The 15,617-nt window shown below is 39.9% G+C and overlaps 1 protein-coding gene across 2 annotated transcripts in view; it reads right to left on the reverse strand.

Annotated features, from left to right (window-relative positions):
* Positions 1-1,293: 1,293 nt before the first annotated feature.
* Positions 1,294-15,617, reverse strand: part of KIAA0586 (KIAA0586 ortholog) — a 74,472-nt gene continuing 60,148 nt past the window's right edge. For both annotated transcript variants that reach the window (XM_057410667.1, XM_057410666.1), the window contains exon 31: positions 1,294-1,703. In XM_057410667.1, the coding sequence (XP_057266650.1) occupies positions 1,622-1,703 (82 nt within the window). In that variant the 3' untranslated portion in view covers positions 1,294-1,621. The remainder of the gene's footprint in view (positions 1,704-15,617) is intronic.

The raw sequence follows: 15,617 nt of genomic DNA on the forward strand, positions 1-15,617 counted from the left end.
ATGCCGTCCCATTTGTACCTTTTAAAAAAGTGATACTGCATTTTGCATGAAGCCTGCCACATTTTTGTCCACCACCCAAATCTGCTATTTACATCTCTGTCAAAACAGACAAGAGCACAACTCTGCAAGTTGCTAGAGACACCCTTTAAAGTTGAATCCTCTTGATATTACTGACTTTAAATGGTCAAAGCTCTCTTTTTCCATTTACCCTTGCAGGTTCTTCAGCAAATCAACTCAACATTGTGGCAAATAAGATCCAAATGAAAACAAAAAGAATTTTTAATCTTTCTCTGTTACGGAGAGATTAAATCAGCGCAGGCTCTGTAAAATACAAGTAATGGGAACTGTTCAGAGTTATGACTATCTGCATCAACAAAGTGCCTCTCTTTAAGCGATGCAGTGAAGCTGTGCAGATAAAGTTATATGCCCCAGTGTCACAAGGTACAAATCAACCCAAAAGGAGTACTTTTTCCTAGCTTTTGAGAGATGCCTTCACCCCCCATGTCCTTGAAAGTGCCACAGTTACCTCTTCCACAGATATCCCATGAAAGGCTCAGACAGGATGAGGAACAGAGCAAAAGCTTTGTTTGGCTTGCTTGGAGAAGAGATTCTTTCTTTGTTTTTTTACTGGAACACGGCTGAACTCCTCTTTTTTTATTTTGCCTGGATGCTGCTTGGGGCACATGATCCCAGATCCTCCCCAGTCACTGCTGGATTGACCACATTGCCCTGATTGAGGCAATAAAAAAATGGTACAGTCCCTGGGAGGGTGGCAATATGATCACACACTCTTGCTGTTAATTATTACTATGGTATTTCTGACTAGAGAATATCAGGCTTCTGAACGGCCGAGACTGCAGCAACTAGCTCTGTCTCATGAGAAGGAGGAATTTACATTCAAAAATGTCAACAAATAACCTTACCCAGACAATCTCCAATACAGACATGATTCAAATGAGAAAAAGTCTTTAGGGAAACAAACATCAAAATGTCAAAAAAATCTTGTAATTCTAAAAAGAAATTTCTTCGAATAACAATACAAACTCTATTGTCTAAACTCTATTGGTCTCTTTTACATACAATTTTGAATTAGCATTTTGTCATAGTAGGCTTCTAAGAATGAACAAGCTCTGAAGATACCTAAAGGTACAATTTTCTTGCAAACTTTGGCTTCAAATATATTTCCCTTTGGCTCAATATTTTGACAGTACTGACATTATATTGAACCAAGCATTTTTTCCCCCAACAGTGAGACAGATTTTAATACCAATCACTTCCACATTCATACATGCATACAATAAATATTTAAATGGCCTTTATCTACATAAAGTCACAGTGATTCTGAAAGAACTGCATTTTATTTGCTTAAAAATATTTGTTATATTCACAAACAGAATCATTGCCTAAATTTATTACCATAACAAAATTTTAAGAAAAATAGTAGAAAATAAACAGTACTGAAAGACCGGTATTTTGATGAAACACCCAGACTATCACACTTGACAGACAAATGAACCAATGATAAAATCTTCAGACAGCAACTGTCATAAAAAGCTGTAAGCTTTAAAACGTATCTGTCCCTGAAGACTCTGAATCGCCACATATACTACTTTGTGTCTCATTATCTGTGTTCAGGGAAGGCAGCTTCACTGACACCTCTGCCGCAGAAACATGTGAATGTAGATGCGGGGCAGCATTCCCTCCTAAAAAATAAAAAGTAGAACAAAACACATTATTTGCTCTCTATGACAAACAACTAAGCTGGACTGAGTCATCTCCATATTGCATCACTCCATGGAAACACAAAGTCACAGACACCCTTATCCTCCTCAGTTTTGAGGCATTTTAGAGTGCTGTTCTAGCCATCAGAGTTTTCTTTATCAGGTAACAAAAGGATGGACTTCTGTTCACATGCAGACTGGGTTGTAATTACACACAGATACACCATACATAAAACCATACACAAAAATATATAATCTCCGGTGCCTCAGAATAATTTCAAATATGTATAGTGGTGTTTTCCACAGAAATGAAGTGAGATCCATAAATACTGTGTTTCTAAATACGTGCATGTCTGTCTGCAACAAACCCTTAGATAACATTCAGATTATTCAAGACCACATATCTATATACAATCAGAAAAAGCAAAGCAATACAATCTGAAGCCACTGACTACGAGTCCTGCAGAGACAAACACCCTTTGCTTCAGCTGCCCAGAACACAAGTGAAAAGTTGTTTTAGCTCTTCCCTAACTCACTTCCCTAACTTCCCTGACTCATTAAGGGTCCTTCTCGCTACTCTTTGTGGTTTATCTTCCTTCCATCACCTCTGACAGATTCTAAAGAAAATGTACACAGCCTTCCCCCTGGAGATGTGGCTTGCAGGACTTCAGAAGTTACATTCATCTTCCAGCAAGTCTAAGATGGCACATTGACACTTCCCATTCCTGCAATCTGACCCTGCAAAATGTGGGACATCCTGGGAGAGGGACCAGCCTCTGCACAGCTCACTCACCAATGCACCAGCAGCTCCTGCAAGGGAGAGGTCACATCAAGTCCTTGGGCCCACTGTAGGAGAGGAACTGGTTCAAGACCATCTTAAAAATCTGAACGTGCATAAGTCCATGGGACCTGATGAAATCCATCAGCGGGTCCTGAAGGAGCTGGCAAATGAAGTTGCTAAGCTGCTGTCCATCATATTTGAAAAATCATGGCAGTCAGATGAAGTTCCCAGTGACTGGAAAAAGGGAAATATAACCCCCATTTTCAAGAAGGGGAAAATGGATGACCCGGGGAATTACAGACCAGTCAGTCTCACCTCTGTGCCTGGCAAAATCTTGGAGCAGATTCTCCTGGAAGGCACACTAAGGCACATGAAAAACAACAAGGTGCTTGATGACAGCCAGCATGGCTTCACTGAGGGGAAATCCTGCCTGACCAATTTGGTGGCCTTCTATGATGGGGCTACAGAACTGATGGACAGGGGTAGAGCAGTTGATGTCATCTACCTGGACTTGTGTAAAGCGCTCGACACTGTCCCACATGACATCCTTGTCTCTAAATTGGAGAGACATCAATTTGATGGATGGACCACTCGGTGGATAAAGAACCGGCTGGATGGCCGCACACAAAGAATTGTGGTCAATGGCTCAATGTCCGGCTGGAGACCAGTAACGAGTGGTGTCCCTCAGGGATTGGTGTTGGGACCGGTCTTGTTCAACATCTTCGTCGCTGACATGGACAGTGGGATTGAGTGTGCCCTCAGCAAGTTTGCTGATGACACCAAGCTGTGTGGTTCAGTTGATACCCTGGAGGGAAGGAATGCCATCCAGAGGGACCTTGACACGCTTGTGAGGTGGGCTGATGCCAACCTCATGAAGTTTAACCATGACAAGTGCAAGGTCCTACACCTGGGTCGGAGCAATCCCAGGCACAGCTACAGGTTGGGCAGAGAAGAGATTCAGAGCAGCCCTGCAGAGAAGGACTTGGGGGTGCTGGTCAATGAGAAAATGAACATGAGCCGGCTTCAGTGTGCGCTCGCAGCCCAGAAAGCCAACTGTATCCTGGGCTGCATCAAAAGGAGCGTGATCAGCAGGTCGAAGGAGGTGATCCTGCCCCCCTACTCTGCTCTTGTGAGACCTCACTTGGAGTATTGTGTGCAGTTCTGGTGTCCTCAACATAAAAAGGACATGGAGCTGTTGGAACAAGTCCAGAGGAGGGCCACAAGGATGATCAGGGGACTGGAGCAACTCCTGTATGAAGACAGGCTGAGGAAGTTGGGGCTGTTCAGCCTGGAGAAGAGAAGGCTGTGTGGAGACCTCATAGCAGCCTTCTAATATCTGAAGGGGGCCTATAGGGATGCTGGAGAGGGACTCTTCATTAGGGACTGTAGTGACAGGACAAGGGGTAACAGGTTAAAACTTAAACAGGGAAAGTTTAGATTGGATATAAGGAGGAAATTCTTTCATGTTAGCATGGTGAGGCACTGGAATAGGTTGCCCAGGGAGGCTGTGAATGCTCCATCCCCAGCAGTGTTCAAGGCCAGGTTGGACGAAGACTTGGGTGGCATGGTTTAGAGTGAGGTGTCCCTGCCCTGGCAGGGGGATTGGAACTAAATGATCTTAAGGTCCTTTCCAACCCTAACTATTCTATGATTCTATTCTAAGTCCTCCTGTCTGGGAGCCACTGGAGTGGTACAAAATAACCTGTAGCCAGACACCAGAGATGGAAAGGGATAAGGGTCATGGGCAAAAGTTAGTATACTTAGCCAAAGGAAGGAGACAAGATGAATCAACTCATGGAATAGAGAGAGCAAGACACAAATCAGGCTACAAATGCAGAATGAAGGAGGACAGGAGAAATGGCATTGAATGAATGGTACAACAGTCACAAATCTACAGAAAAAGCATTTTGAGATTTCAGTTGTCCTTGGGACATTTAAGTGCAGCACCTACAAGCAAAATAAACACACGAGTCTGTGTATGACAGCAAAGGCTCTCTTTGAGTTTGTTCTTATTCCAATAAGCTAAAACAACTTTCCCTTCCTTTGTGATAGACTAGGTAATGAAAACACTATTTTCCCCAATAAAATCATGAAGTTAGGTTTTCTTTTACCCCAGTTAATTACCTACTATGTCACTGTGGTAGTAACCTGCTTTCATCTGACTTGTAGCAAAGCACACTTCAAATGTCTAATTAAAATAACAAAAACCCACTGCTAAAATAAAATTTCATCTGGTGTTTTTCATGCTAGAACAGCAGCCAACAGCCAAGGAAGTCAAACACAAATGATGCCAAAGACAGTAAAGTCAGTACAAGGAGCAACCTGCGCCAGCCAAGCCTCTTGCTGTTCAGAAAGGCAGGCAGAGTCAGGAAGAGTACAAGCACATTTTTTGTATCTCCAGGGAATCAACACATCACCTGCTTGCCACAGCCATTTGCGCACTATGCAAGAAGCCCTGTAGTTCCACTAGACTGTCCTCACCAGTTGGACAGCTTTTGTCACCCCCAACCCAAATTCCTCTGTAAAGCACAGATGCCAGCAACATGCGAAGTGTCACAACTTCTGAACATCATTTAAAAGCACGTTTATGGTAACAACACTAAGATGTGCAAGCAACATCTGTGTTTTGTTTTCCAGAAGTACTTCCATAAGCTTACGCTGTAGCCATGTTCGCGTGATAAAAATAGGTTAGTCAGAAGGGGAACTGAAGAAAAGCAAAGCATTTATTTGGTCAGACGTGAAACTGACACACCGTAAAGATGTGAATGTGCAATGCCCAAGGAAACTTTGTAAATCATCCTAGATGCTAAGAAACTCTCCAACACTACATGTACTTTGATGCTTTCAAAGACTGACTTAGTTAATAATTTCCACAGTCATGTCACATTCCATGATGTCATTGTTTCAACAGCTGTTTTCAGGTTTGTTAAAAAAGAAGTAAAAGAAAAAAAGAAAAAATGGAGGGGGGACTTATATTCCCTTATCCCAAGGTTCTGTAGTAACTTCTCAAGTATTTGATCCTTCCTAACACATAATCTAAAATATTTTACAGACATACTGTAGTTCAGTTTTACAATAGATATAAAATACTAAAAGGAAAGAAAATTTAAATGAGTAATTCCAATTACTTGCTCAAGAGAAAAAGTACAAAGTCCCGAGTTACCTAAACATCCTTAAAGATAAGCTTAAAAATATCCAAATGAAACACTTGCCTTTTTTAAAGACAGAAATCTGAAATCCTTGGCTTTGTTAGATGCAGGCAGAAAAAAATAGGACCTGGATTTTCAGCATTTTAATTGTAAAAAAACTATGGATATCCTATTTTAGCTACATGGGAGATTCTGCTCCATGACTGTAACTTTCCAAGACAGAAAGCTGCTAGTCCTGAAACTGGCCCAAAGATAAAACTCCTAAGTTACTCTCACATATATTTTATTACCTTTTGCTCAATGTAACTGTGCATGAACAGTGCATAAAACACATCCACATACACATATAGGGATGAGTATGTGAATAAATACACAAACAAGAGCACATAAGTTAAAATGGTTCTACTCTTGCTCACATATATGTTATTTACTGATGTTTGTGTCTGCCTTTTGCTGTACACTGCTGTGTACAGTCCTATGTACAAGCACAGTCCCTGGCCAGTTCCTTCTTCAACAATGTGATATTCCATTTTATTTCTTCCCCCATCAGATAACAGCTCATAACAAATACTAAGATGGTTTCCTCTTAAAACTTAAACTCCTCACTGCCACAAGTATGCAAATTGCAGTGGTGCTTATAATCTCTTGATATGCCATAAAAATGGAATGGAAAATTTCTCCATTTACATAGCAGTGCAGGGCAGGAAGGCAGGTAACCTTCACAGCTTTTTCCCCCTCTTTAAGAGGCTCTGGAAGTACTTGGGACAATTTTGTAATCATGTACTTAGATGTATTTATAAAAATTTTCCTTGTTAAAATCCAATCAATGGACTCTGTGACCTCAGGTGACCTCCAATTTTCCAAATTCATTGTCACCATCTAACAGAATACCTTCATATAAACTGTGAAAGCTGACACGTAAGGGTACTTTGACTGGTGGAAACTCAACAGTGACTGAAGACATCTTGGTGACCCACTGGTGGAAAAGGTCAGATTTCGGATTAGAGATTTTTCCTGTTCTTGGCAATCTATAACAAACTCATGCACAGTACTAAATTTCCAGATCTTTAACAGAAACATAAAAATTAATGGTGTGTCAACTATCCAGTGACCTGTGAAGGGAGATTTTGTCTAAGAAGTACGGTCATACAGAGAGTATGCTATGTACAAGTGTATCGTGAATGTATGCCAAATGGAAAAGGAATTAAACACTCTGAAGGGAGGTTTGGTTACTAATACCATGTGGCTACAATAAAAACAAAGAAAAATGTTTAATTTTTTTTTTTTTAATTTTTCTGTATGGCAAAATAAAAAGCCTAAGCAAGTCTGACTTTTAAGTCAAAAGCTATGTGCTTTAACTCCTTCAAGTCAGAGTCCATACATTAAATAAAACTTCTATTTTTAATCTACCTGGAGGTAAACCAGACCCATACCTTGTAAATGAAAAGAGGCATCTTTAAAACATAAAACAGGGAGAGGGTTGAAGGATCAAGACCCAGGCTATTGTCTCAGTATAAAACCAGAAATATAATTACTGTAATTACCTACATATTACTTCCTAAAATTTAAAACCAACCATCACTTCCCAGCAATCCTCCCTCAAGTCTCTAACATAACAGAAGCAGCTAACTTCTAGAGCAAGAATAAACTTCCAAGCATATGTAAAAACAACTCCAGTACACTGCTCTCATTCCTTCAATAGCATGGGTTGATATGAACAGCTTGCTTCTTCTTCTGCCAGATTCCAGCTGCTTCACTTTGTTTATTACTGACTTCAAAGTTTAAAACACTGTCCTGTCCCAACAAATAACTTCCTCCAGATGGTATTATCTCAAGTGCTCAGAGCACTGGGGACAGCACAGCACCTGCAGATATGTAACTCAGCACCCTAAAACTGTTAATGAAAGTGCCTTTTTTTTTTTTTTCCTGTGTCATTCCCCCATTTTGCTTTTTCCCTACCAAAAAATATTTACATCTGGGATACAGTTACAAAGACCATTAGCAGGGAAACAGTTATCAGAAATTCTTTACAGTACTGACTGTAAAATAGAAAAATACCTACAAGCCCAAACCTAACAGAACTACTCTCAGTAGAAACATTTTATCTGCTCCTTTTATCTGTAAGTAAAGGTGTGAAATACAGATTTGTGCCAATGTGTGTCCGATCCATGTCTCCATGGATATCTGTATGGTACCAAATAAAAATTCCCTCATTTTCATATGTGGTTGTACAGGCAAGTTACCAAGTACAGCAACCCAAGAAGCAGCACTTTTGGCAAAATGAGAATCCTTCCAGACTTGCTAGGCTAGCATATACTGCTAAGAAACATCCATATTTTGATATGAACAATTCTGAAGGCTACACTGAAAGGAGACAATACACTGCAATGTCAGTCCTGTTACTAATTATAACTATTATACAGTATTTCCAGTTCAGACTCATGTCTAGCTATACCCTGCATCTCAGCTATACGATTCTGGAATTTAATGGCTTAAAGAGTTGAAAGTGGGTATAGTCACATGGCCTCAAGATGGGAAAGAATATAACATTCTCAGGAACAAGCAGTTTCACAAATAATCCAAGTGTTTGAACAAAATTCTTCTCCATTCATTAGAAATGATAATTCCTTTGTTTTTCTAGCCCTGGCCACCTTGAATCCATATGCATATTTAGGCTATTGTGGAGGTCTCCTTTCTCAGTTTTGCCAGAAACAAACCAAAAATGCTTAAGCATGTCTGCCTTTTAGGGCAGGGACTCTCTTCTCATTGTGTAAATGCTTTGCTCGACTTAGGGCCCCTGGCTGCAGGTCAGACTGCTGCCTTCCACTAGGACAGAAATACAGAGAGCAAGAACAAGATGATCTGCAAATGCATGCAGCTCTGTTTTCATAACTCAAAAACAGACTGCCCCTAACTTTGCCAGTTTCATGACAAACAGAAAAGACCCTAGGCAAACTTAGGCCAAATTTCTAGGGCTGCATTACATGAAAGGGATAGATTTACAATTAAAACACTTCAGTTGTTTTGCAAAAATGGACTGACATCTGTAGGACTTGAGCCAAAAAATGCCTGGATTTAAAAGCAGAAGTCTACTGCATGAGCTGAAAAAACACAGCTTCATTCTCAAAGGCTTCAGCCAACTCATAAACCTCCATAAGTGGGCCATAGACAAAAGCAGAGACAGAAAACTATACAGTATGAGTTCAGTCTGAGTTTTGACCTAAATTTGGCAAATTCCACCTTCCCATGGTGTAATGTACTTACAGAAACTCTGCATACAAGCACACAGAAAATAAACATGCTTTTTTGTTTGTTTGTTTAAACCCTAATGTATATCCTAGCTATAAATATTTCCATAAGGAAAATAAATTCAGATCTCAACACAGAAAGGAGAGGGGGACACAGGGCTAAGGAGCTAACACATTTTTCAAAGCCGAATATTTGAAAATTACTTTGCCTCCTCTAAAGTCTGAGTTCAAGGTTCAGTGGTTTTCCAAAACATGCAAGAGCAACATGAAGCAGAATAAAAACTAGAAATACATAAAACAAACTGGAACCAGATTTTTCAAAATCCTAACACAGAGACCAGTAGGGAAGGGCAGACAGAAAACAGCTCCAAAAACATCTAGGAATGAGATTGCAGAGTTTACTAAATAAATATTTCCTTTTGGTGCCTCAAATCTACTCTGCTCCTCTACATCTGGCATATTTGCTCTGTAGAATGTTTCACTGCTTAACAAGTTCATTCCCTGGCCACAATTCTTGCTGTTCTTTCCCAGCAAATCACTTCCAAAAGATGTGTCATGATCTGTCCAAATAACTACTATAATTATTAATGCTAACAAGAAATACTAAAAGTCAATTTGATTTTTCCGTACTGATGCCTGTGATTTCTGGATATGCAATTGCCAGAAACAAATAGTCTTTTCTTAACTTTTAAGCACTGCTGTTTCCCAACTGCAGGCATTTTCCTGGGGAGAGCTGACATGAGGGGTCTGTGGTAAACCTTGAAGCTGCAGCTTTTATTTCAAAGTAAAAAAAGAGAGGGAGTTGGTTCATTAGTGGTCCAAAGTCTTTGAAAAACAACAGGAAAGCGTGGATCTCATGCAAGGCTGAGGGGAGAAGCAGTTTCTAAATCCACTAGAGACAACCTAGGTAAACAGCTGGAGGAATTAAGAGAATCTGACAAGTGATAATTAAAAATCTGCATATTTAATTGTGTAATTAACAATTTATTTAACCGGGATAACTCGGTATCACCTATATACCAATCCTTTTCTTGTTTTCTGCAAAATGTAACAGGCCAGTAGACAGGAAGATAATTTAAAAAGTATGCTTATAGAATATATTCAGCTTTGTTATTCACACCTTCATGTCTGGGGATCCAAAAGACATTTTAATGCCAGTATGTGAAGCAAAACAAAGAAGATCAAAAAACCTCAAAAAAACACCCCCAACTAACCAAACCACACTCATAAAAAAAACCAAAACCCAAACCAAACACCAAACAAAAGCCAAAGCCAATCTTAATCAATCAGTAGTGGGAATTCACACTAAATGCTAAGATGAAGTTATACAGACTTCCCTCACAAAGCGGAATCATTCATAGCAGTCCTAGCAGTAGGACTGGCTTCACAGAGACCTTGTATCTTAACAATATTAATTGCAGCAATACTGCCTCCAGCTTATCTACATCATACCACAGTGCTAGACATAATGACATTTCATAGCTTACATGGGGAATGGCAAATTAAAAATAATAGAAATATCAAAGCATGTTTTTAATTAATAAAAGGTACATGGGCTGTTTTTATTTAAAAATAATTTTTAAATAATTTACACAAGTAATTACAGTTGTATTATCAAATTCAGTGATGTTGCAGCATAAATTAGGGTTGCATTGGGTTTGAAAATTACATCTCCTATGAAAACAGGCTGAGAGAGCTGGGGTTGTTCAGCCTGGAGAAGGCTCCAGGGAGACCTTAAGCAGCTTTCAGTACCTAAAGGGGCCAACAAGAAATCTGGAGAGGGGCTTTTGACAAGGGCCTGTAGGGACAGGACAAGGGGGAAGGGCTTTAAGATGAAAGAAGTAGATGTAGATTAGATACAAGGATGAAGGTCTTTACTCTGAGGGTGGTGACACACTGTAATGGGTTGCCCAGGGAAGCTGTGGCTGCCCCATCCCTGGCAGTGTTCAAGGCCAGGCTGGACAGGGCTTTGAGCAACCTGGTCTAGTGGAAGGTGTCCCTGCCTGTGGCAGAGGAGGTGGTGGAACTAGAGGATCTTTAAGGTCCTTTACAACCCAAGTCATTCTGATTCTACGACTCTATGATCTTTCAAGTTCACGTTAAAATGAAGATGGGTGTCCCAGTGAGGGGATCCCCTAAGCAAATTACGCAGTTAGCGTCCTGGCCATGATACATATGGGGTTACTCTGGAGTCCCCTCCTGTCTCCAAATCAGTTTGGCCCAGGCAGTTAAATTGCCAGCAGTCACCCCAACATGCTGCTCTATATGCAGTCTTTAATGCATGATTGTCCATATCACCGGGATGCACATTTGACAATCTCTACTTATCAGACAGGTTCAGTATGTTGCAGGTCAAGACTGAGCATGTTATCTGCAGTGATGCTTGCACTGCATATGCTTACTAAGCATCGCATGCTTTGCAGCTTATTAATTCCTCAGCTACATGACTATTAAAAAATTGTTAGGAATGTATGAGGACAACTTTCAGTGAACCAGTGTAAGAAGTCAATAAGCTACCTTCTATCACTTAAAAGTATGATGGGAGACCTTGATAAGCTCTACCTCAAACAGACAACAGGATTTTCTGGGCAAGAAGGTTACATTCCTTCCAGCCATGACAGCAATCTGCACGCAGATTTTAATGAAAGCTAGGGGATGGGCATCAGGTAGAAAACAGAAAACTTTCTTTACCACACTGCCTGAAGGGCAGTGCTGAAGGGCAGAATCTTCTCATTGCAAGTCAGTCTTCATATATAATGGAGTCACTAACTGCATTCTTACAATAAAAATTTAAATAAGATACACTAAGCATAAAAAAAAACATTCCAATAACAAGTGTTTTTCTAGATGACCACAAATGAAATAACTTTTCTCTATTCTTAATACTTAAATATTCACATGACCCTATACACTTGTTTTGATGATTTTCACTTAAAAAGTCATGGAGACAGTTTGCCAGGACTCCTATTACTGTACTTCCATTACAAAACCTGGCACATTAAAATGCTTATACCTACAGCAGTTATTCAATTTTCATAATTGCACCTTTTAAAAAGGAGATGCTGAATGTTTTCCAGAGGAAAAAACAAAACAAGACAGACCAAACCAGCTATATACAGTTAGCATTTTCCAGTGATGCATTCTAAGAAACACTAGGATGCCTCCATACGTATTTCTAGCATGTATGCCGACTTGTTCAAAAGATCTCCTTTCAAGCCACTGTTCAACAGCAGAAGATGGCTGCTAAAGGTTTTATCTTTTGTGCATACCAATTAACTTTGAAAAATGTGTTAGGAATAAGCAATTCCAGGAAGTTTAGAGGCAAGCAATTATTCTGTTAGCTCAGAAAGAATACTGTATGTAACCTACATAATAACCTACATAAGTAAGCGTACGCTCAAATACAGAAAACGTTAAATATCTTTACTGGAAGATCTGCTAGAAGACTGCTACTGTGTATGTATCCAGACCCTATTCTGCCAAAGATTGAATAAGCCCTCTCTTGAAATGAATACCCAGTGTGATGACAAAGTAATACTGTCCTTACAATTTAATGCCCAAGGACCAGAAACTTGGAAAGATCTGAGAATAAATGTGGTTTTATCCTTTGCTAGTTTAAAGTTTGGTAAAATCTAACATGTTAAAACTTCATGCAATAGAGATAAGCATTCCTCCTTGTAAAAGAAAACAAAAACCCCACCACAACAACAAAAACCAATCCAAGAACCTTGGCCTGTTACATGGGAAAGAGTAAAACCAAAATTCCTTTGCAATACTTGAGTGAATCAGAGCTCTAAATTAGTAGAATAAATGAACTGCTCTACATCTATACTATGTATTTAGCACACTACACCACCTTCTAAACTTTCTCTTGGACACATCGCTACTGATTTTAATATGATACACACCTCCATCTCTGCTAACTGCTGTAAATAGCAGGAAAAACACTGCAGGCTGCTGCCAGCAACACTGTGCCTCTTCAAGACTGCACGACCTACCAGCGGCTCCTCAGCAGCAACTGTGATACCAACAACTGTTCTTAGCAACCTGGTAGCTGCTCTGCACAAATCTGTGAGCAGCAGCCAAGCACTGCTTTCTGAGATGCTGAACACACTTCTTCACATTAGGTTCTCATTTGGGCAGATGTTCTTTACCTCTGAAGCTGCACGACACACACAAGCTGGAATTCTGAATGCTGGCTGCATTAACTGATGGTGACAACTCCTTCTAGTATCTGCTGCCAACTTATTTTAGAAAGCATTGCAGCTCTTTGACATTCACTCTTCCCAGTTCAAGTTGTTGGTGCCAAACCTGGTTTGCACTCAGTTCATCAATAATTTTCTTCATTGCTTTGGACCACAATCTTGATTAGTATAGCTTGTAAGCAGCCCGAATTAAAATCATTTATCAGTTGTCTGGGTTTAAATATTCCTGGCCAGAATACAGGGAAATCTGCACTGCAAAGGAGTGTGTACAGAAATACAGTCAGCATGTGTGAGAACAGCTTCCTTGCAGAGCCATGGACTACTGCATGTTGTGCAGGTGAACAGCATAGGTGCCTGGGTTTTATCACCACTCTCGAGCTCATATTGCAACTCCTGAATTTAGGAGTTGTAGAGTTCGTAAGAAGAGCAATTACGGAAAGCTCCATAAGAAAGTAGCTTTTGCAAACCCTCCATATACCTGACAAAGACATAAACCAAATTATTTAGCACAATCCTAATCTGCCACAGTCTGACACCCAGTGTGTACCAGTAGAAAAGCACAAAGACAAAAAAATCTCTCATCTGTCTCATGGAATTTAATGGCTCCCCAGTATTTTACTTGAAGCAAATTCATTCACGTTACATATACACAAATGTACTCCAACGTTCAGTAACACCTACCCTGCAAGTATTTGTAGAATCACAGGATGCTTTGGGTTGGAAGTAACCTTAAAGCTCACCTGCTTCCAATCCCCTTGCCATGGGCAGGGACACCTTCCACTACACCAGGTTGTTCAAAGCCCCGTCCAACCTGGCCTTGAACAGTGCTGGGGATGGGGCAGCCACAGCCTCCCTGGGCAACCTGTGCCAGTGCCTCACTACCCTCATAGCGAAGAACTTCTTCCTAATATGTAATCTAAATCTGCCCTTTTTAATCTCAAAGCCATTCCCCCTTATCCTATCCCTATGTGCCCTTGTCAAAAGTCTTAAAACTCTCTTAAATACCATGAAAGAACTGAGTCCAGAATATATTTAAAATTCAGTACAGATACAGTTGGCGATTATGTTTCTCCTCATCATTACTCTGACACTGAGAGTTACATGGTCCACCAGAAGCAGAAGAGAACAAATGCTTAAAGATTATCTTTCTTTACACAGACTGTATCTGAACGTCACTGTTATACGATGCAATGTTCGGTTTCCTTAAATCTTGGAGGGAGAGAACACACATTTTGCAAGGTCCCTCAGAACAGGACTGCCTCCTACTATGTAGGAAGCCTGGCAGAAAGGGGCCTGGGTCATGCCTGGGGCCTCTCAGTGATTCTGCAATGCAAACTATAATATAGTTAACTGCCTAGGTTATAGAGTTATCCAATCCTTCCCTATATCTTGAGACAACAAATTAACAGATTAATGCAGACTCATTGTTCACTGCTCTGGGTTTTTAGATAGCTGCTTGGAAAGTGAGTAGAACGGTATCCAAGGTGTGGCATTATTCACACAACCTAAATTCATCACGTACAGAGAGTTTCCTAGAAACATATTCTAAATCCAATAAGAAAAAATCCTCATTAAGAATAATTTGCTTGTTTAATTTTCAATTACTGAGCTTTAATGTACCATAAAAGTAAGTAATAACAACAGTGCCTTCAATAAATATTGCTTGTATTGTACTCATTAATGTTTTAGAAGAACACAAAAACTGCCTCTAGATACAGGAAGTTGCTAGAAACTAAAAACTAACCAATCATATAAACTGAGAGCATTAAAGAATATTTTTTTTGAACACAAAGTTCAACAAAAATGTATTCTGTTCACTGTACACACGACACCAATGGGAATAAGAGCCAGTTCAAGTTCTAAGTTACCATTACTTGGGTAATAGTTTCAAGCTGCAAGGCACAGCTGTATGGGCCCAGCCAGACAGGCTATCACAGCAATGCTTTGATAGCATGGGGCCCTTAAGTGTCAGGATATAGAAAAGGCAGCAGTTGTTGGCTGTGAAAACAGTCTGATACAAACCAGATGGGGACTTACTTGATGGGCAACACAAAGGAAAACAATTGGCTCATTCAACAAAGTCAGGCCACTGCCCCAGAGAATTAACAGAAGACAATAACAGTCAACCAGAGTTGATGCAAACAAGAAACAGCCATGTGGTTATGGTTTCAGGAATTGTTTCTCCTCAGACTAAACATAAAGTTTTGATTTCTAATTTTTATATTCATTAATTTCAGTCTCGTTTACAAGCCCCTTCTTCCTCCAAAGTCTTCAATATAATTCATTTATGTAGCACAAGCCTTCACACACCTACTTAAACAAGAAAAAAATTGTATGACAAAGGCAGCTATATTAATCTCATGTTTCCTGAAGAATGCCAAGACCACAGACAACTTTCTGAACTGTGTCAGAGCAGCATTATAGATACATAGCACACTGGGTTATTAGACACATTTGCATGCATACAGCAGTATATTTACTGATTCTTTTTGATTTGAAATGCATAAAATCCA

The sequence above is a fragment of the Pezoporus wallicus genome, unplaced genomic scaffold (genome assembly GCF_028554395.1).
Source record: "Pezoporus wallicus isolate ANWC-B61680 ecotype Strahan unplaced genomic scaffold, APGP_CSIRO_Pwel_v1 contig_8831, whole genome shotgun sequence".
Lineage (NCBI taxonomy): Eukaryota > Metazoa > Chordata > Aves > Psittaciformes > Psittacidae > Pezoporus > Pezoporus wallicus.